Source organism: Cricetulus griseus, chromosome 6 (assembly GCF_003668045.3).
Source record: "Cricetulus griseus strain 17A/GY chromosome 6, alternate assembly CriGri-PICRH-1.0, whole genome shotgun sequence".
NCBI classification, from domain to species: domain Eukaryota; kingdom Metazoa; phylum Chordata; class Mammalia; order Rodentia; family Cricetidae; genus Cricetulus; species Cricetulus griseus.
The window spans coordinates 146,900,982-146,924,056 of record NC_048599.1 but is presented as its reverse complement, the minus strand read 5'-3'; the positions used below and the strand labels follow the sequence as shown (position 1 = coordinate 146,924,056).

At 40.7% G+C, this 23,075-nt stretch overlaps 1 protein-coding gene and 1 pseudogene across 10 annotated transcripts in view; both read right to left on the bottom strand.

Moving 5' to 3' along the window:
• Cntrl (centriolin) overlaps positions 1 to 22,220 on the bottom strand; it is an 80,324-nt gene extending 58,104 nt beyond the window's left edge. For 3 of the 10 annotated variants that reach the window (XM_027423688.2, XM_027423687.2, XM_027423683.2), the window contains exons 1-8: positions 22,050 to 22,217; positions 20,152 to 20,326; positions 17,471 to 17,718; positions 10,822 to 10,952; positions 6,249 to 6,379; positions 4,576 to 4,717; positions 2,834 to 3,020; positions 764 to 957 (exon numbers count right to left, since the gene is read on the bottom strand). In XM_027423688.2, coding sequence (XP_027279489.1) covers positions 764 to 957; positions 2,834 to 3,020; positions 4,576 to 4,717; positions 6,249 to 6,379; positions 10,822 to 10,952; positions 17,471 to 17,687 — 1,002 coding nt within the window. In that variant the 5' untranslated portion in view covers positions 17,688 to 17,718; positions 20,152 to 20,326; positions 22,050 to 22,217. Of the gene's footprint in view, positions 1 to 763; positions 958 to 2,833; positions 3,021 to 4,575; positions 4,718 to 6,248; positions 6,380 to 10,821; positions 10,953 to 17,470; positions 17,719 to 20,151; positions 20,327 to 22,049 lie in introns of those variants that run through there. The other 7 variants (XM_027423685.2, XM_027423684.2, XM_027423679.2 and 4 more) reach the window with 6 other exon arrangements.
• LOC107978949 lies at positions 12,016 to 17,459 on the bottom strand (annotated as a pseudogene).
• Positions 22,221 to 23,075: the final 855 nt, after the last annotated feature.

Below are 23,075 nucleotides of genomic sequence, written 5' to 3'. Positions count from 1 at the left end.
GAGATACATAAAAAAGTCACCTTGGAAATTTCCTTGACATTTACTCCTCAGAAACAACTGTCACTCTTTTGCCATTTTCCCCAAACAGACAATATGTACTGTCCATGGAGGATCATGCTGGATTCAGTGTTTTTACCACTTGGTACTTTTCACATGGGAAACTATGCCCAGCACCCTTCCATGTACATACAGTCTTGTTTCATTTTATTAGCAGCTTATTATAAGCTATTTGACCACATGGATTCCAATGATGGACCTTTCCATTATTTGAGATTTTGCTAATATGAAGAAGCATGTCGTGTGTGTGTGTGTGTGTGTGTGTGTGTGTGTGTGTGTGTCTGTGTGTGTCTGTGTCTGTCTGTTTGTCTGTCTGTGCATGAACACAGGCTTACTTTTACACATCACTGCTATCATTTCTACAGAAAAGGAGTCTCCATGACACAGGGTGCACATGTTTAGCCTTTGGATAACTCTGGCAGTTTCTAAACTTTTGATAATATATAATCTTATCTGTGAAACTATTTTAAACATATCCTAAGCAGTGTGACCAACTCCTCCCAGTGTGCAGCACCATGTTCCCCTCATGCTGGACTACATACCTCACACTTCAGCCTTTGGGTAGCCTAACACATCAACTACAATTCACAAAGCCTTTTGGCCATCTTCCAGATGCTACAGTCAGGATGTTGTGTTTTTAAATTTAAGAGCAAAATTTCTCTACCTTAACAGAATACAGCCAAAACAATGTACACCACAGACTCACCAATTCATTTTTTGTGTTGAGGTCGCTTTCTAGCTCCTCACAGTTCTGTTTTTGTAACATGGCCTCTTCTTTTAATGACTTATTTAGTTTATCTTGATTTTTTATTTCTTCAAGAAATTTTGTTTGTTTGTTCTTAAGCTCGTCTGTTTCCACCATCTTCTTCTCCAGGTCTTTTTCCAGTCTCTCCACCTCTTCTGTCAATAAAAATGTCATAGATACTTTGTCATTACATTCTCTCCCTGGAAAACAAAGTGTGCTTCTCAGAACAACAGTGAAGGAAGTCTGATTCTGCTTTGAAGATTACATGCCATGGGGTTTTGGGAAAAGATGACCATCTTGGATTTGAACCTGACCCATAGTAAGAGGTGACAGTGCAGCAGTAATTGGAGTGGGTCTTTATTATAGTTATCACTTACAATGTGACACACACATTATTGGGTGGCTCTGTGGAGCTGGCTCTCTTCCACCTTTTTGCAGGTTTCAGGATGGGACTCAAGTTAGTTGGCTTGCTCAGAAAGCCCCTTCCTCACTAAGCCACCACTCAGTGTGAAACTACCATTTTTGTAGGTCAAAGTAGAGGAACATCAATTTCAGACTGAATAGAGGCCGACTTCTCAACACTCTAACATGGTCACCATATCTTCCTTTCTCCTCAAACCTCCCATACTCCATCCAGTCCTTCCCATTTTATTAAGGGTATGCCCTTGTTTTCCTACTTCCAAGACAACAAAAGCACTGACATCTACACATTTTTCCCCTCTCTTTTTTACTGGAGAAAGTATCCCTCCTACCAAAAGATGATCAATGATCTCTGTCTCTCAAAATCTGATCTCAGGGTCCTCATTTTTATGAACTAAAAGAATCAAGACATAATTTGTCTCTCCTTCTGATTTTAGAAATACTATTTCATTACTACAAACTTTGAGGTTTAATTGCATTTTGTTTCTTCCCATTTCCTGGCCTTGAAGCTATTGGTGAATGCTTAGTCTTGGATCTTTTATTTACCTTTAAACTTAAAAGTCACACTAAATATTAGAACAAAGCTGTTACAGGAATTTCAAGTCTTTGATCAAACATCTTCTTCCAATCTTTCATCTGCTAATGTCTATCGTTAGTTCTCATCCCTCTTGAACTTCTCTAGGCAAGAACATCAATCCAATCCAAAGCAATTTTTTGTTGTTGTTGTTTTGTCTTTTTGAGATAGGGTTTCTTTGGGTAGCCCCAGCCATCCTGGACCAGGCTGGCCTCAAACTCAGAGATTAGCCTGCCTCTGCCTCCCTAATTCTGGGAATTAAGGTGTGTGCTACCATGGTTCAGCCCAATGCAATTCTAAAGCCATTTCTGTGCCTGTCTTATGTGTCAGCCCATTCACCATGTTAACCACTTGCTCTCTTGAAATCTTTTCTGGGCTTTTGAAACTATTTCCGGTACTCTGATCTTGCTAGACTGTCATGTTTTCTTGGCTGGCTGTTCACCATTCCTCCTCCTCTTACACCTTACATATTCTCTCTCTTGATCATTTTTGAGGCAGGAAACTTTCGCTGCATAGTATATGATAAACAGATACTTGCTTAATTAATCATTCTTTTTTTGGTTTCTCTGTGTAGCTTTGGAGCCTATCCTGGCACTCACTCTGGAGACCAGGCTGGCCTCGAACTCACAGAGATCCGCCTGCCTCTGCCTCCCGAGTGCTGGGATTAAAGGCATGTGCCACCAACGCCTGGCTTAATTAACCAATTTATGGTACCATTTCCATGTAAATTTTAGTAGGATTATAAGGTTTATAATTTATCCTTTTTTAAAAAGTCAGGTGTGGTGATATGCATCTTTTTAAATTAAATATTTGTTTGTGTGTTTACTGGACATGGCTTAAGTGTACAGATCAGAGGACAACTTGTAGGAGTTGGTTCACTCCTACCAGCAAGTGGGTCCTGGTGAATGAACTCAGATCCTCAGGTCTGGCAACAAATGCCTTTCCCCTCTAGAGATCCTATTCCTCTAGAGAACTTGCAAAGGTAAGTTCCTCCCTCATTCAAGTTTAGTTTCTTTGTTTTTGAAGTATCATCTTACCTAAACTGAATCTCTCGAAAGCCTCTTGTCTATCCTGAGTGGTTACCGGCTGACCCTCCAAACTTTCCAGGGAACGGAGATGGAAAATGGTAAATTGGAGGTAATGAGGAAGGGTTGCAAGTGGATTGTCAATGAGAGTTAGAGAAGTCAAATCTTGAAGTGGCTTCAACTTGCTTACATCCTGGAGCTGAAATGGTACAATAGCAGTATTGGAATACTTTACTTTAAAATCATAAACTAACAAAGGAAGTAATAAATCAGAAGATTGTTTTTAATATGTCCACAAACCTATTTTTAAAACCTACTGCCCCAAACTTAGCAATGTAAGAAAGGGACAGAAAAGAAATAAACATATATTATCCTTAATGATGCCAATGCCAAACATATAGATGAGAAAATGATATATGATTACAAATAATAAATACTGAACAGTTTTCCTGTTATTTAGCAGACATTAGGTATGACCTAAAGTCAAGAACTCTTGAGAAATACTGGGTCCATTTCGATCCATGACTACTACTTCCTATCAGCCTGTGAGGTGACATATAAAATGGTGTAAGGCTTGGACTCTGAGGCTTTTGAGCTGTTGCAGTAAAATGGAGAATCTCCTTCCCAGGTCTTTATAAAAATAGAAGGAAAGATACTTGCTGAGTGTGGCAGAGCACACCTGTGGCACCAGCATGTGAGGATTAAGGCAGGACAGCTGTAAGTCTAAGTTGTGCTTGGCTTACAGAGAGGATCCTCACCAACAGCTCAGTGTAAATAACAAACAAGCAAGATTATCAACAATAAAATGAAAGACAATGGTGTGTATTCTAAAGCTTCTTCACATGTGAAGAGTTAGAAAGTATAGACTTAGTTACAATGTGTGTATTCCAAAGTTTCTTCACACTTAAAGGTATAAAGAATACAGCCTTAGTTACTCATTGTCTTAACGTTTCTCTCTTTCATCTGAGTCTTGGGACATCTGTGAAGTAGCCATACAAAATTTTTTTCTCTAAACAGTTCATAGACATCAAAGGACTCTCCAAGGTCACATTAGGGCAGCCTAGGCCTGTAGCTTAGTTGGTCGTGCCTTTCCATTTTTAGTCTATGACAATTATCTTTAAGTTATACACTATTGTTCCAGTTCTAACACCCAATGTAACACTGATTAGGTGCCACATTTATCCATTAGATGTTCAAAGGCATTTTCTAACTAAACATTAATTAAGACTTTACCTCAAAAAATGGGAATCAAATTTACAACCTCAGAATATAAAGTAATTTAAAATAGGTACATATCACATATTTATTACAAATGAAGCATGACACTAGACAACAAGCATATAAGAAGGTGCAATGAAATTATGGATACTAATTTCACTAAGATACTAATAAACACTAAGAGATCAATTCTCAGTTATTATGGAATGTCTGCAAAATGAACCTATGTTCAATTACACTAAAGAATCCTAGGTTATATCTGAATTTGGCATATGGTCAATCAAACAAGGACGCTAAAAGAAATAGCATTCTTTAAAAACAACTTAAGATTTCTAAATTTTTTCCTAATAACTGAAAAAAATTTGAATAAAGTTTTTAGAACAATAAAGGGGACCACCTGAAGGGGGAAGGAGCATGAAAAGAGCGGGTATTAGGCATAAGAGGGGTCATGCTCAATATGAACATGGACAAAGATTTCTATAATTCAAACAACTGAAGTTTTAAGAGAAATAAATCTTGCTATTTTAAATACTTACCGATGATATCTTATTGCCTTTCAGATTGAGGACTCGCAAAGATTTCAACTTCTTTGCCAACCACACTGGAATATGCTGGATTTCATTTCCTGCTAGGTTTAGCTTTTGCAGGTTAAACATGTTTTCTAGTCCTTCAATCTTGCTGGAAACCAGAGTACAAAATCAAACTCAGTATGTAAAATGATTAAGTTCTCTTATGGTAGTGTATAGTAAATAGCCTCAGCTGCTTTTCATAACTATAGTTTATTAACTTTTTCCTGAATGACAATTAAAGAAAGAGGCCAAAGTCAAATTTCCTCAAAGAGCTAAGTTGTCAAGTCTTTATGAGGTAACCACGGTACCACTAGGATCTCATAACACAGGGAAGAAGAGGTGGCTGTGGCTGTGTCACTGAGAGTGGGACACTCAGCGGCACACTGCTGTGAGCTGTGGTGTTGTCCAGATGGCCACAATAATCACAATAATCACACTGTCCTCACAAAGATGAACTAGGCAGCAGCACATGTGGCACATTCTAAAATGATACTGTGCTTGTGAGTATATGCACTGCAATGAAAATAAATAAAACATCTGCCATTCATCCCACTAAACTTTCATTGATAGCATATCCTTTACACTACCTACAATTTAATTGTTAATTTAATCCCCTAGTTAATTTACTCTACTGACCAAATATTCCTGAGCTTCTCTATTTTCACTAAATTATTTTCATTAGATTAGCTCTTTTGAAAGTTTGCATATTGTGAACTTGATTTCCCAGGTTTTGTTTGTTTTACATGCATTTCTGTCGTAATTAGAACTTCTCTTGTCATTACAGTTATTTCCCCCCCACCACCTTTTTTTAAATGTGTATGTATGCTGTGCCTACATGTATTTGTCTGTGCACAGTACCCAGGAGGCCAGAAGATGGTGTGGGATTCCTCTGACACTGGAGTTACAGTTGTCAGCCACCATGTAGTTGTTGGGAACAGAACCTGTGTCCTCTAGAAGAGCAGCCAGTGCTCTGCACTGCTGAGCTATTTCTCCAGGCCTGCAGATGTATGTATGTATGTATGTATGTATGTATGTATGTATGTATGTATGTATGTTTGTATGTATGTTTGTATGTATGTATGTATTTATTTATTTATTTATTTTTATTTGTTGATTTAAAAAGCCTAAGTTGGGGAAAATGGGTATAAAGATTTTCAAGATTTGATTCCTGCTTCATCTTCTCCATTACAGTTTTTCTATATGTAGCTTTACTCATTACTAGGTCTTACTACATTTACTTCTCCCAGTAATTGTATATCTGTATATGTATCTGAATGAGAAATGAGATGCACAGTGTTATTTCTTGTAACAATGGGAAAAGAAACATGAGGATAAATACACAGGGTCAAGTTATTTGGAATATCTTAAGGATCAAAATCACATCCTCTTCACATAAACATTATTATACAATAAGGCAAAGAATGATAGACAATATTTAGACAAAGTTATTGTTAAAAACAAAAAAAGGTGGTACAAAAAACATATCTGCTTTAATGATAGTAAAATACTATCCAATCCTTAAGTGATACTGAAACGTACAGACAGATGGGAATGGACTCTTTCAATGGCCTGGGTACCCTCAGTCTATCTACCACTGATAGGAAGGCCCTGCAATGCTACCTAAAGGAGCAGCTACTCACCTGATTTTGTTATATGATAAGTTGAGTTCACGTAGTCTTAGCAGCTTGTCCACTTTCTCAATCTTTGCTATTAGATTATAGCTGAGATTCAGTACTTCAAGTTTAACACACTTGTCCAAATTTTCGATGTACTAATTGGAAATAAATGGTAAATACTTTATGCAACAGACTCCTTGGCATACAACACATTGAGGTAGATGCATCAGGGACTGTTTTCATCATGGAATCCTAGCAGCTTTCCTGGACAATCCCTGCTACCGCTTTCCTTGACCATGAGTAGTGAGGCTCCGCCAATATTCTCCCAACCCTTAGCATGCCTATACAATATGAAGCTCAAACTACTCAACAAGAATTCTCCCACCATTATTCTCTTGACTTCAATTTTTCTACTCCTCCCATTTTTCTCAAAAACAGCTTTACTCTTTACAAACTAAGTACTACACTTAATGACTTTCCCTCCCCACTTCTCAGTTTAAAGGCAGCCACTTTACAGTAGACATGCATCACATGGCTAATATGAATTAAGTGTGATATCTTGTATCAAGGCTATGGCAGTGACCTAGGCCGTTTTCTCCACTGCACAGTTCATATTCACTATTTTCACATTTCTTATACATCAACAAGATGCATTGCACCACAATAGTGTTTCTATTGAGCTGTCCTCTTATCTCCCTCATTTGTCATGAGTACACTCACAAGAATTGTCTACATTTCTTTCCTGCCTTTCCCATTTTCTGCTATTGTACTGGTAGAACATCACTGTCCCTCCATTACCATCCATCCAGCAAATACTTATCAAACATGAATCGTGTGCCAGGAGCTGTTCTATGTACAAGAATATAGTGGCAAATAAGGAAAATAGCATTTCTTGACTTTATTGGCATAGACAAACATCAAACAAGATTTTTAGACAGAAAATGCCAAAGAAGACAATAAGGAAAATATCTTGTGATAATATACAAGGCTCCTAGAGGGCAGACTTTGCCTGTTGTGTACACTGATGGGTGCTAAATAAGTATCTGTTGAAAGACTAGGAGAGGGTGTCTGTCTACAACTGGGTGGTAGGAGAAGGCCTCACAGAAGAAGTATATCCAGCAGAGACTTAGTAGTGTGAAGTCAGTTGAGTCAGTTGTGTGTACACCCAGGATCACAGAATGCTAGGCCAATTTAAAAACAACAAAAATCACAAACAAAGGTCTGGAGAGATGGCTCTGCAGGTAAAAACACTTGCTGCCCTAGAAAGGACTCATGTTTGATTCCCAGAATCCACACGGTAACTACAATGATCTGTAACTCTAGTTCCAGGGAATTCAGTGCCCTCTTCTAGCCTCTGTAGGCATGAGGCATACACAGAGGTGCAGAGACATACATGCAGGCAACACACACACACACACACACACACACACACACACACACACACACACACCACACTTAAAAGAAAAAAAAAAGGCTTTGAAAGAATGGACCTGTGGGTTTGAGAAACCTATGACTTCTGCTTTCCTCTTTGGGGCTATTCTGCATCACTTTTATCATCGTTTTCTGTCAGCCTCCATGCCTCATGCTCTTGAATCTTTTCTAGCACAAAGATCCTTTAGGCTTTTACACTGGCTTGGCCTCCCCCAACTCATACTCTTTGATTCTCCCTATTCTCACACTTAATCCTAGACACTTTTCACACCAAATCTAAATTCCCAGACACTACAAGCTAAGTTTATTTACCTCTGTATCCGCCTCCTTAGACTGACATGTCTGGTGCATATAACAGCCACAAAGCAACTACATATTGATTTGATATTTCATTTCTACAACTCTAAAACTACCGCAGGTTTCCTTTACCCCCATAACTATACAACTGAAACCTGAGTATATTCTATTTAAATCTTCAAATGAAACACAAAACATTCTTACTGAGCTTACTAAAATGAGAAGAATGGCACCAGTCAGTGAACCACCATTAAGAGGCTAATGTGTATATGCTCAGGTTCTTCTATTCCTTTCTGTCTATATTATGTACAGCAAACATAATTTATAAAGTAGCTTGAGGCTATACTAAATAAAACACTTTAGAACTTGGTTTTCAGTAAAACTAATATGAAAAAAGTATGCCGTGATATGGTGGTTCAAATGAGACTGGCCCCATACACTCATATATTTCAAGCTTAGACCCCAATTGATGAGCTGTCAGGGAAGGATTAGGAGGTGTGATCTTGTTGGAGGAGGTGTCACCAATGGGCAGGCTTTGAGGTTTCAAGCCTTGCTCTCCCTCTGCCTAATGCCTGTGGATCAGGATATAAAGCTCTCAGCTACCTATCCAGCACCACACCTCCTTCCTGTCTGGTGCTATGTTCCCTGCCATGATGATAACAGACTGACCTCTGAAACTGTAAGCAAGCCCTTAGTTAAATGCTGTCTTTTATAAGAGATGCCTTGGTCATGGTGTCTTTTCATAGCAACAGAATACTGACTAAGACATGTTAACATATAGGATTCTAAATCCCTTTTTAAAATGGACACATTATTTCATGGTATATTGCACAATAATTTATTTAGCCAATCTCCAATTAGACATTTAGGCATTTCTAAATTTTCAATTTAAACAATGTTTAATAAGCACACTATACTGGCATTTTGGTATACATATTCAAATCATGTTCCTAGAATAGGTATAATAGAGTAGTAGAACTGCTGAGTATTGAGTGTAAACTGACCACATACAAACTAAATTGCTGACCAGAGAACAAGCACATCTGAACAATACTTGCTCTCCATGCTTACACACACACATAGGAGAATAACCCTTCTCAGACTTTAGGATAGTGAAAGCTTCCAAAGCTTGACCACTGGCTGTACAAAACAGACAATGCTACCAATAATGACAATAATGAATGGGTCAGGATTTCAAGTTAATACTGGTCATTTATATCACACTTTAAACTGCCTGTTCACATCCTTTGCAAATTCGCACTGTCTCTGTCACTGAATGTAGGCCCTCTATATTACACAAATGGTAATACATGTGTTGCAAACATTGACTGCCCGATTTGTTTTCCTTTAATATTTAATAAGGTGTCTTTTAAAACCTTTATAGGAGCTAAATCTATAGTGCCTTCCTTTGTGGCATGTGTGTTAGTGTTTACTTAGGACCATCTCTACTCAGGAGCAAAACAATTGTCTCATTTTCTTTTGAAGCATTTCCTTGTCTGTTTTGCTTTCCCTGAGTTGTTTCCCTCTGGGTTTAGTTTTTGTATGTAACATACCAGAGTCCAATTTTATTTTTTTTCAATTAAAAATTAAGCTATTATATACCCAGGCATAGTGGTGCACACCTTTAATTCTAGCACTCAGGAAGCAGAAGTAGGTGGATCTCTGAGTTCAAGGCCAGCTTGATCTACAGAGTGACTTCCAGGATAGCCAGAGCTACACAGTGAGACCCCGTCTCAAAGGGAAAAACAAGTAAAACCAAAAACCAAAAAAGGAGATTATGGTAATACAATATGCTATGTTACACAGCCTGAGAATAAAGTAGCAGATGCTTCAGAGCAAAGAGAGCCAACACTCTCTATAGAAAGCCACCTAGTACATACTTTTGATTCTGTGGGCCACACCTAAATTCTCTTACTATATAGTGTGTAACTAGCTGTAGACAGCACATAAACACTTAGTGTGGCTGTGTCTCAAAACAATTATTTAGAAAAACAGTAAAGGGGCAAAATCAGGACTGGAAACGTAGCTCATCAGTTGCTTCTCTAGAGTAAGTAATGGACAGAATACTGGTAAAGGGCACCAGAGATATGGAGATATCCCACTTCTCAGAGGGAACCTCCAATGGGAACAACACAACAAAAGTTCTGTGGCCAGTTAGTTAAGAAGATGACACCCCACTGAAAACAAGAGGGACACAGAACTCTGGCTCCTCCTGCTTCCTTTCTCTTTTCTGGCTGCCAGGAGGAGTTGGGCAGCTTTGAGCTCATCGCATGTCTCTCTGCTGTGTTTTGCCTCACAACAGGCTCCCCAAAGACCAGAGCCAAACACATGGATTGAGATCTCTAAAACCAAAACAAAATAAAATGAACCATATAATAATATCTCCCCACATAAAATATGAACAAACTGTTTCAGCTTAAAAAGTGATATGATACTGCTAGCAGTGATATGATACTGCTAGTCTGTTTTTAAAAGTTCCAGCAGTGAATAGGCATTTTATAGATATAAACACTATAAATCTGAAATGAAAACTTGATGTTGCCAAAGTGATACTTGCTAAAAGTTATCACTGAAGGGTGTTTGAGAGATGGCTCAGCAGTTAAGAGCTTGTAATGTTGTTGCAGAGGACATAAGTTCAATTCCTAGCACCCACATCAGGTAGTTCACAAACACCCACAGCTACAGCTCCAAGGGATCCAAGGCCTTTGACCTCCCGCACTCATGTGTGCAAACACACACAAAACTAAATTTAAATTTTTAAAAATCATTACAGGAAAAAAATAAAAGATATTTCTAAAACAATTCTGGCAGACTTACAATATATAAAAATGAAATCAATGTTTATGTTTAGAAATTGCTGGAAACCTACCCTAAATTTCTTGCCACCATCTTTAGAAAGTGAAAGGTTCAGAGATTTTACCAAGGTCAAATTGTCTTGTTTCGTGAGTTTTTTGATGAGGGCCTCTGTAATATACCGGACTCCTACACATGAATCACTTCCTGTAATCCAGAAACAGATCATTATCAGTAGGAAACTATAAATATCACAAAATACAAATCATCTTTACACTATACTTAAAGAAATTTTAATCTCTGCAGATTAAAGCTAGACAGTATCTGGCTAGTTGTAATCACAGTACCTTTATTTGTCACTTTATATCACTTTATTACCTTGATGAAAAGTTACCATTTGGGCTTTGTGATTAATGCTTTTCATTTAAAATGTAATTTGTATAAACCTCTGAAGAAAAATTATTAATATTCATATTTATAAAACAACCCTTTTTAATCAAGAGAAATGGCTCTGTGGTTAAGAGCACTGGCTGCTCTTTAGAGGACATAGGTTTGATCTTAGCACCCACACAGCAGCTCACAACCATCTGTAACTCCAGTGCTAAGGGATCCAACACCCTCTTCTGGCCTCCAAGGGCAGCAGGCACACAAGCAGTACATAGATTCACATGCAGACAAGGCACCCATATACAAAAATAAATAAATTATTTGCTTAATATCCTGCAACTAATATAGCAAAATTCAAAATGTCAACTCAAGCAGATACATTTATAACATGTGCTCTGTGTGTGTGTGCACTTGAAGGGACCAGCTCCCCATTTCGGCAGCCATGACAGTAACAGTGCTCTCCATGACCTTACCTTGGTCACTAAGAGGTCAGATGCCTGCCTCGTGGCAAGGAACCAATCAGAAGTTAGCTGGTGGTGCTATGCTTTAAGGCTCTAGGTGTGCTTTATGCACAAGTGCACAGCAATGACGCACAGAGCATAGCAACCACCCTGGGAGGGCCTATGGGCCATAACAACCAATTGGCCAATCAACACAGGGCAAGCCCTCCAAGCCTGGAGGCACACCAATCCTGAGCCTGTGCGTACCCCTAGACACTCCCCTTACGCTGCCCTACAAGATCTCTCTGCAGCCGGTTGGAGCTGTCTTTGCTAGCCATCCACAATGGCAGGTGGATGAAAGACCAGAGCTAACATGGGGTTAGCTCGTTAAACAACAATAAAGTCTCATGCAGTTTGCAGCAAGTTTTCAAATCTGCCTGGTGATTGGGGTGACAGAGGTCCTGGGCTGAGACCCTGGAGGCCAGAGTTTTTCCGGGGGGGTCTAACACACTTTTACCACAGCACTTGTGTGGAGATCAGAACATAACTTTTGGGAGTCAGGTCTTGCCTTCCACCATGGTCCTAGAGATGAAACTCAGGTCCTCTGGCTTATGTGGCAAGTGTTTTTACTTGCACTTTCAACCATAACAGCCATTTTTCATTTGTTGCCATATTTAATAGGAAGTAAGCAACATTTTTATGGACACAGGTTATCAGCTTGGAAAGTAACAGACCTCCTTTAATGGCCACTGTGGAAAGTGTTGTCAAAGACTGTTAAAGTCATATTGTGTTTTTGTTGTTGTTATTTTTTTTCCCGAGTGAAGAAAAGCTATCTTTATGGAGCTAGAGAAATGGCTTGGTAGTGAAATAGGAAAAATAAAAGTCTAAAAACTTAGACTGCAAAGCCCATACTAGAAAAAGAGAATGTCTGAGCTTTTCTGAGCTCCCTAAAACAGCACAAAAGATAAGGCTAAACAAAGGACTGAGGATGTGACTAGAGGCCTAAGACCAGATAATACACCACCAGCTGTGTCAACACTCTTTTGTCCTAAAGAAAACCAGATAGCCACTGATTAGCAGTTGTAAAAATCCGTGGCCCAAGGGATAATTAACCTAATGCTCCCTACAATATTCTGCTTAATTGTATGCTGCTTAGACATACCGTTATTGTTTTATCCTAGGTAACCACAGAAGCTTTTAATCTCCAGGCTTTCAGACTTACCTTCTTTACATTCTTACACACACACCCCCCCTTTAGCTGTAAGCTACATGCCACTTGCTCCAGAGCAGGTGGAATCCCTGCAGCAGCTTGATAATAAAGAAAACTTTGTCTCTGCATTCAGTAAGTTACCTCCTTGGTGGAGGTCTTTTGGGGGTTCCTCGGACTGGGCATAACAGTAGTTAAGAGCACTTGCTGTTTCTGCAGAGGACCTGGATTCATTCCCAAAATCCACATGGTGGTTTACAATCATCAGTTAACTGATTACAATAATCAGTTCCAGGGGATCTGACACACTCATCTGGCCTCCGTGGGCACAAGGAACATACACTTATATACATGCAGGCAAAACAAACATAAAAATAAGCAAATTTTTTAAAGGAAAAAAAAAAAGAGACATCTTGAGAGACAATATCCAAGAGATGGAAAAGACAAGTACAGTTTAATTGGGAAACCCAATTCCACTTGCTCTGCAGCTGGCACAGCATGGGTACTGCTCCGCACTGTACAGAAAGGTGAGAACTCTATGACTATCAGGTCCCTCCCTGATTTGACCACCACCTTTTGCCCCACGCCACAACCTGCATGCCTACTGGCCATACAGAACCAGGAAGCACCCTGAGAACTCCCAGCCCTAGTCCCTGGCTTCCTTACCCACAACCCAGCCCCTAACACACAATACTCCCTCAAAGGCTAAGTGCTACAAGCCACAAGATCACACAGTAATTATGGTCATCATATCATGAGACAACTCAGAAAAATTAAGAATTTTTCTGGTAGATTACACCAATACAAAAGTTGTATTTGGAGTTACAGTCTTATGAATGAATTGGTTGTTTCTGGCTATAGATTCTTCCTGCAGCTTATTCCTCTCTGTGACAAACTTGGGATTTACTTTCCACAGTTTAGCACTATCTGATCATTTACTGGGAACAATTTCTCCCATGCATTTGGAGTTTACTGATTACATTCCTTTAGCTATGTGTGAGAACTGTTTCCCACTAGCAGGTCCTTATTCTCTCCATTGTAATTGCAGAGATCTGCCTTCCTGCAATTATCCTCATTGACAGGCATTTGGTCAATGTTTAGGGCCCAGGCAAAAGCATTCCATCCAAGACATTCCCAGATATCCAAGGACATAGAATTACTATGCACCCAAAGTTGTTTATTCATAGCTGCCTAGATGAATAGAAAAAATAAGCATGCCCTGGTTTTACCTCACTGGCAGATAAAGAAGTGATAACCCAAACTAATCCTGCACTAAGACATTCTCAAACTTCTTGCATTTACCTTCATCCCAAGATCTTAGCCCAGAGATTTACTGTTTTTGTTTCCCCTGAGAAGATAATGACAAAGGTAATCAGTCTATTTGCTCATCCTCAGGGAAAAGTAAACTCTCCTGAAGGCCTGTGCAGCCACTGAGGCCAGAGCACTGGAAGGCACCAGGTTTTGTTTCTTGTGCAAATTAAACTTAGACCCTCTCCTGGAATTAGAGCCCTAAGCAATTGGTGCTAAACTGTGTAAATCTTATCTGCCTTGTTTACCCTAAGAAACTCAAGCCTCACATTGTATAGCAAAAAGAATTACTGTTATAAATGTATATATACTGGTATCCCCAAGAACTGGGGAGAGAAAAGGAAGAAGAAAGGAACACACAGAGAAGAAATTGTGTGTGTGAGCCAATTCTTTTTTCCCTCCGATTATAGTTCCTTCACTTACTTGTGGCTCCTTCTTTTGAACCCTGAGTGAAAATTTGAGAAGCAGGCCCTCTAAAGTTTTCAAGACTTGACTATCGGATCCCTCCCTGATTTGACCACCACCTCTTGTCTCCACATTCCTACTGACCATACAGAACCAGGAAGCACCCTGAGAACTCCTGGTCTCAGTCACTGGCTTCCTTACCCACAACCTAGTCCCTAACACACAATACTCCTTCCAAGGCTAAGGCCTCACACCTGCCACCTGTACCCTCAGGCTCAGCAGGCCAGGGCAAAGCACAGCCCTGTTATGGATCAGTAGGTTTTGAAGCCAAGGTTTAGAAACAAATTCCCTGAGCAGGTACCCACATCAGTACCTGCTAGCCACACAACTATTATACCATCAAGCTGAAAGCCCATACTCCTCTGCCATGTGGGCCCCTACAAGGCAGCAGTGTGCTGTGCCTTGGTTAGGAGAGGCTCATGGGTCCTTTATCATTGGCTCTTCACTAAGACCCTGTATATCATGAAGCTAAGGACAGCAGCCACCACAATCCCAACAACCACAGCATTCCTCAGAGCCAAAAGGAGGGGAGGGGTACAGCTCTGTATGCATCAGGTGTGGAGAGGTGGTCATGGTAGTAAGTTGGGTAAAAAACAGCTGTGCTGGTCCCAAGCAGAAGAATGAGGTGGAGGCAGGCAGTCAGTGCCCATGGCAGAATTCAGCTAATGACAGGCCTGGTGAGGCAACACCTTCAGGGAGATCAGCTTTGGAGGAGATAGAGGCAAGGGGTCTGCCCATCCATGTAATGGTGCTTGTATATGTTAGTAGCTTATAAAGATCTTGGAATCACTGCTATCAAACATTAAGCAGGTGACATCTCAGGTAGTGTCCAGCAGGCTATCAGCACTCACTTCACACAGAATAGGTACTTCTCTTGTCCACTGACCTGCACTGTTGATGGTGTGCATGGGGTGTTCCTCAGGGAGTTCCCTGGCTTCCTTCAGGCTGTGGCCAAGACCGCTTATAAGAAGGCTGACTTGCCTGCCTACTCCTTGGGCTCTCAACACCTTACACATAAGAATACTGCACTGTGTCTGCCCTTTCTCCTGGTCTAGCCTTTTCTCACAGGTAACTGTGATGGCCTGTACTTGGGAGTCCTACTCACAGAGGGTGAAGTAGCCAAGGTATGCAAGGCATTGCTGGACATCTAGGTAAGTCACTGGCAGAGATACTCATGTAAGGGCAGCTGGCCACCTGAGTGGGGTCTGTGTGTGAGAGTTCAGGGCCCCAGGGAGCCATTGAGAACACAGCGAAGAGTTTCTGTAGCTCCGTGGATAAGAGGGCACCATCATGGTCCTGGTCATGCTTCTCAAATAGCTGCTGCACAAACTGGTAGCCATGGTGGTTGAGCTCTGAGCTGTAGCCAGGGGGTATATAGAGTGGTGGTGGGCAGAGGTAGTCAGGTGTTAGCTCCAGTGAGTCACTGTAACCAAAGCACCACAGGATGTTCCATGTGGTCTCCTGACAGCCACTTTAGATGATGAAGACTACATTCAGGAAGAGGAAGCCTGCCAGGGTCAGCCGGTTGTCCTGTATAACACCTGCCACATTCTTGCATACTACCCTCTTCACAGCATCTAGGGCCTGTGGGGCCAGGGCATGGCCAAAAGCAGCACTTCTAGAAAGCACTGAGCTCCTCATCACTGAGGTGGTCTAGGTCCTGATCTGAGAGCCTGAAGATGCATGTGAGAGCCTGGGCGCATGCAGGTCTTAGCTGTTTGGCCTCAGGGTCATAAAGGGGGGCTGTGGGGTGCAGAACAACTTTCTTGGCATAGTGGACCAGTTCTGAGATATCCCTTAAGTGCTTGGCTGAACCCTTTATGCAGGTCTCTATCTCAGGAAACTGGCTCATGATGGGTAGCACAACCTCCAATATACTCCCTGGTAGCAAGTCTAACTTACTGCCCACCAGGATGATGGGTACCTGGGTCCTGTGCAGTCCTACTGTTCACCAGGGGTATCTACTTGGTTTGGATCTTGTGTCTCTCCTCGTGAAGTTCCTTTGCTGTCTGCTCAGCTTCTGTGTAATTCACGATGTGGGTGGTTACCTTCTTCAGGGTGGCATCGGCAGGTTATCTCCTCCCTGTGGGCAGGGACCTCCTGGGGAAACTCCTTGCCAACCACCGACAGGATCAGAGAAGTCTTCCCCATCTGGGCCTCGCCTAGCAGCAGGATGTGCACGTTGCCCACATGGCTGCCGTCCGCAGCAGCACCCCAAACCCACCCCTCCCGGCCCAAAATGCCACATTGTGTTTTATAAAAAGAAAACAGTCTCTTGACAAAACCAATATTTTGGAATAGCAAATAGTTCATAAATAACCAGGTACCAACAGGCAGTAAAGCTGCATGGTAGAGTATAAACTTAATGCTGAAAGTTTTTTTTAACAAAATCATCAAATATTCAGGTCAGCAGAAGTTGATGGGATTTCAAGACCTAGTAAAGAATAAAGCATTTCTGAAAACAGAAATTAGAGCAGCAGAGTTTTTTTAAGAAAAAAAAAAAGAACTTAAAATGCTGGTGGGACATGCGCATGTTCCCTAAGTGTAAGTCAGTGCTTTCACAGAGAAGCAGTTTGAAAATAAGCAGACTGAAGAGCCAAGCATGGCCAGCACATTTACACTCCACTGTCAGGTGAGGACGTATGTCCAATCCCAACTAAGGAGGGTGGAAATTTTCTAGTAAGAACATGAAAGAACTCTCCAAGAAATCCAACCTCCTCTTCTAGAAACTTTCCACGCCTTCACAGACACCTTTACCCTTACCCAAAGCCCCAGTCATAACCCCATTCTTGGTTTCTACCAGTTATTCAAACAGCAATTCAAGTTAGTTCAGGAGGAGTTACATCTGGGTCCCACATCTAAGCTCAGTACTTTCCTTGTCTACTTAGAGGTGAGACCAGACACATTTTTAGCAGTACCTTTATGGTGTTGGGACTCCAAAAGCATGGTGTTTTCATCTGTAAGCCCAGCCTGTGCAGACCACTCTCCACCAGAATGAAAAGGTGGAGTCTCAGATACAATTAAAGGTGAAAGTGATCTAGACCGCATACTGGGCATAAGAGATGATGGCCCAGAAAAATGAGATGACAGTGACATCTTCGCTTTGGAGAACGTTTGTTCAGAACCTCTCTTCATTGCAAGAATAAAACCAGGTGCCCATCAAAACCTGTAAGAGTTTTCAATGTATTTAATAAGGTTAAGTCTCTACAGCTATTAAGAGTATGAAATTATCTCTAGAGCTCTAAAACCATAATGCTGTGAACTCAAAGGCTATGGAGACTTGGCCCACACTTCCCTGCCTATGGAGCAGGTGCTGTCTTAAATGCTGATCACCCCTCCACAGCACCAAGACCCTGGCAGGCCTGTCATGACACATGCTCAGGTCAGAGTCTTACTCGTTACTTCTTTTCTCAGTTTATCAACCGGAACTTTTCACAGGTCCTTTTCATACATGGTCACACATGGGAGTATTTGACAACCAATACTTGTGAGCACCCTTTCCTCCCTGAAACCAGTCTATGACACTGTGTTCTACTAGATTTACTCTGTCTTTCTGGCTACTCTACAGCCTCCTTTACAGGCTCATGTTCAGTGTTCAGCACTCCTCTAAGTTTCCTTTTTGTCCTCTTTAATTATCACCTTGGATGATCTAATGCATACCTTCAGCTCTCAAATAGAGTTAATTTTAAACATTTAGTGACATGGTATATTAAGTTAAAGTAGTATTTAGTCCAATGACTAATTGGTATCAGAAGGTAGTGTAACAGAATGATGTATATGAATCCTTACTTATGTTGAATTTGGCCTGAGGTTGCATTTCTTTGGCTTTGGGTTTCTAAATAGCCAAATACAACCTTCATGTACAAACTAAACTGAAAGTCCAATTTAACAATATACTTTTGAAATGAATAGCTGAGTCTCAGTCCAGCTTTACTTAATCACAGGTTTGCTAAGGCATCAAACCAGGTTCAAATAAGAGAAATGTTGATCTGCAACCAATGAAGCTGTTCATGCACCTCAGTTCCATTTCTGTACATAAGTGCTGCACAAGACTCCATTCTCAAAACCTGTAATCCCAAACCCTGGCTCACCAGGAGACAGTGTATGTTCCAATATCCAGACTTTACAGGAGCTATGGCAATTCAGGGAGGGATTGCAGGTGCACTGTGACTTTGGAACCATCACTTAATCTTTCATGCTTAAAATGAATCTTTCATGTTTAAATCTTTAAAAAGGTTTCTGGAATCTACAGAACATGTTTCTAATTGGATGACTGGGTAAGCATAAGTTTTACTTAGCAGGAGAGGTAACAGGGCTTCATAATAATTTAGTGAGGTGATCACTAGGATTTAATAAAAGGAATTCTAGGCGGGGCGTTGGTGTTACACGCCTTTAATCCCAGCACTCGGGAGGCAGAGGCAGGTGGATCTCTGTGAATTGGAGGCCAGACTGGTCTCCAGAGCAAGTGCCAGGATAGGCTCCAAAGTTACACAGAGAAACACTGTCTCTAAAAACAAAACAAAACAAAACAAAAAAAAGGAATTCTACATGCTTTACAATTTTGAAGATTTGGAGAGAAGACTAAGATGTAGGCTACAAAATAAGTGATTGCCTAAAGATATAGGATGCTTTTTTAAAAAACAAAAATAAGAAAATGAAAAAAATTATATCTAGAGTATGTAATACACATTATTCTGTTTTTATAATCATCAGATATGCTATGAGATAAGAAAAAATACACAAGAGAATGTGCCTGTACCTCCTGTTTTGTTTTGTTTTTAATTCCTTGCCTTTATGAAAACTGTAACCTAGAGTGTTTCTCATTCATTAATTAATTTTACTTGGGAGTGTCTTAGTTACTTTATATTGCTTTGACAAGACACTATAACAAGGCAACTTAGAGAAGAAAGAACTTATCAAGGGTTACAGTTCCCTTCATGGCAGGGAGCATGGCAGAAGGCAGGCAGGCAGGCATAGTACAGGAGCAGTAGTTGAGACCTCACATCTTTATCCACAAGCAGAGGTAAACTAACTGGCCCACCTCTAGTGACACTACTCCTCTAAAAAAGCCAAAGCTCCTAACCCTTCCCAAGCAGTTCTACCAGCTGGGAACCAAATATTCAAATATAGGAGCCTATGGGGCCACTCTAATTCAAACCACCACAAGGAATAAATACATTTTATCTAAGTGTCTGCATCAAGTTTACTTTCTCAAGCTTGAGTGTATTATTCGTATTTGAAGGAGAATGGCAGTTCACCTTAACATAGAATCAATAGTATGACCAAACACTCTTTTCCATGAAATAATAGTATGATATTAGTCACAAATGAGTTTTTATTGTTTTAGTTATTTTAGCCACATTTTCAAAACAAAGAGCAAAAGCTTTGTGATGGTGGTATAAACAGTAGTTTGTGACTCTGGGAGAACCATTTCTGACTTAATATGGTTAGCTACATATGAGAAAATGAAAAAAAATATAGACATATGTAAGTTAGCAGTTTAAGTAGTGGTGTGTGTGTGTGTATGTGTGTGTGTGTGTGTGTGTGTGTGTGTGGTGAACTAACTATAGAATACCAGACTGATTCAGAAATCACTTACAGTTTGTTTTGTGAGACATCATGGTGCCCAGACATGATGAAAAACATGATCTGAACCCCCTAAACTCATTCAGCCATGTGACATGGTAACAAAAAGCACAGGTTTGAGGATCATAGGAAGATTAAAATCTTGACTTATCCATTAGTGTGGAACTTTGGGCAAATGAACTCTTCATCTGTAAAATATGAAATAGTATGTATTCAGTTTTTCCAATGTGACAATACATGTTTACCACAGTATTTGATACCTGGCAAACCCTTGTAAATACTGGCCACTAGCCTGGTCTTTACAGTTAGTTAACTTTGGTGGTAGCTACTCTTTTCTTAAGGAAGAAACAGAGAAGTTTGACCGTAGACTGTAGTTTGCAGTGGGCTGAAATTTGACCCCAGAATGAACAAATGAAAAGAAAGGAAAAGAGAAGGCAGAGAAAGGTATGGCTAGAGTTGTCATGGAACAAAATAAAGGCAAGAAAACAAGTTGAGAGCTGAAGACTCATTTTTAAGTGTCCAGCAGATGTTCAACAAAGCAAGAGGAAGCCACTCAAGTGTTGTGACACTTAGATTTATATGACTAAGTTATAACACACAACTCATCCTGCCACCCACAAACCTAGATGCTTGCCCTGACCTTACAACCCCAACACTTTTTCTTAGCCCTTTAACATTTTAGTACTTTCCTTCTGATTCGCTTCATTCCATACCTTCTGGCTACTGGCTTATTTAAATATTCTCTTTGAACTTCTGACTGGTCTTTATGCCAGTCATCCTTCAAGGTTTCTAACCCAGCCACAATTCTTTTTAAAGCCAATGCCCCATTCGGTGCTGTCCACTTCTGTCTTTTATTTATTTACTACCATTTGAGCTGTTAAGTTTTCCCCACAAATTCTGACCCAGTTCCCAAACACCTTAACACTTCAGTATCTATCCCATCTTCCCTGCTTGCTTATTATTGCTCTTCATCTCAACAAGTACCACATCCTTATCCACTCTAATACTCTGACAACGTCCCCCCTACTCCAACAACCCAGTCATCTGCATCTCAACCTAACTGTCTAACAACATGCCTTTTCATGTAACACCCTGTCTAGTATACCTTCCTCTACAACCTGATTTCTTCCCACCCATGTCACTCCTGTTAAGACACTCAAACCCATTCCTATTATAGTTTATTTATCCAACTTCATTGAACTTCATGGAACAATTTTTATGAATTGAGGAGTATGTTAGACTCTGAGAAAACACATAGCTAAGAAGGTCAAGTTTCTACACTCAGAATGGATGAGAAGACTGTCTCTCTGCATTGTAGACTCTGCACTAAGTGATTTAAACATTCCTTCTGTTGGATTTGTGAAACTACCTGTTGACTGTTTCTCCCATCAGAGAGAAGGATTGCCTGTTGTGTAAACAATAAAAAGGCTTACTGCCTGAAGGGCCAGGAGAAACACTCCAAAGACATTCCCAATTTTTTAAAAAGATTTGTTTAAATATGTATTTTATGAATATAGATGCCTTGTCAGCATGCATGCCTACACACCAGAAGAGGATATCAGATCCCATTATAGATTATTGTGGGCTGCCACATGGGTGCTGGGATTTGAACTCAGGACCTCTGGATGAGCAGCCAGTGCTCTAAAGCTTTGAGCCATCTTTTCAGCCCCGGACAATGCCACATTTAAATCCTTAAGATGCTAAATAAGGATAGAATCACTCACCTCACTTACACGTGATAGTTAGCAATCAAGACCTAAGATTCTAGAATTGCATGGTCTAAATCAAAATCTTTTTTTGTTTACTATGTGACATTAAGACAGATTATTTACTCCGAGGTTACTTGCTCAGTTTTAAAGTGTGAATGCAACTTCCACAGTTACATTAAATTCTAAATTACTTTATACTTACGTAGTGCTTGGAAGTGTATTTGACACACGGCAAACACTCAAAAGTGAACAGCTATTACTTTTACACATGACGAAACAGATCAAGCGTGCTGACTGGTTTCTGTCAACTTGACACAAACCAGGACATATCTGTGAAGAGGGAATTTTCATTGACAAAATGCATCCATAAGATTGGCCTATAGGTGCCAAGCAGTGGTGGTACACGCCTTTAATCCCATCACTAGGGAGGCAGAGGCAGGCAGATCTCTGTAAATTACAGGCCAGCCTGGTCTACAGAGTTCCAGGCCAGCCAGGGCTACAGAGAAACTGTCTTGAAAAACAAAAAACAAAGAAAAAGTGGCATACAGGCAAGTCTTTAGCGCATTTTCTTGATTACAGGGAGAGGGCCCAGGACACCCCTGAGGAAGTGGTCCTGGAAAGCAGAATGAGCAAGCCAGTAAGCAATGTTCCTCTGCTGCTTGTTTCAATTCCTTCACGGGAGTTCCTGTCTTGATTTTCCTCAGTGCACTGTGGCCAGGGACTGGAAAGACAAACAAATCCTTTCCTCCCCAGGTAGCTTTTGGTCAGTTTCTTACGCACTGCAACAGAACCTTAAGGAAATAGTTCAGAAACATGCCCGGAGAGCCAGTGAGGTAGCTCGGTGGGTAAAAGCATCTTCTGTGCTAACTTGATGACCTAAGTTCCGTATCTGGAACCCATATCAAGGTGAAAGGAGAGAAGTGACTCCACAAGGCTGTCCCCTGACCTCCACACGTGCAGCTCGGTACACCCCATCCACATATACTAAAAGAAGAGTTTGAAAAAAGAACTTGCCCAAGGCCACAGAGCTGAGGTGAAGGAAAGGAAAGTGGGAGAGTCGAATTCACATTCACTGATACGGTGTCCCCTCCCAGGCTACCCTCAGGATTGCCGGCCCATCTCCGTAGCAGGCATTCCGCTTACAGAGACACACCGGCACCCCTCCTGAAGAGCGCCGCATCCCAGCTCGCCGCCCGCCGGCCGGCTGGCCGAGCGCGCCTCCCCGCCC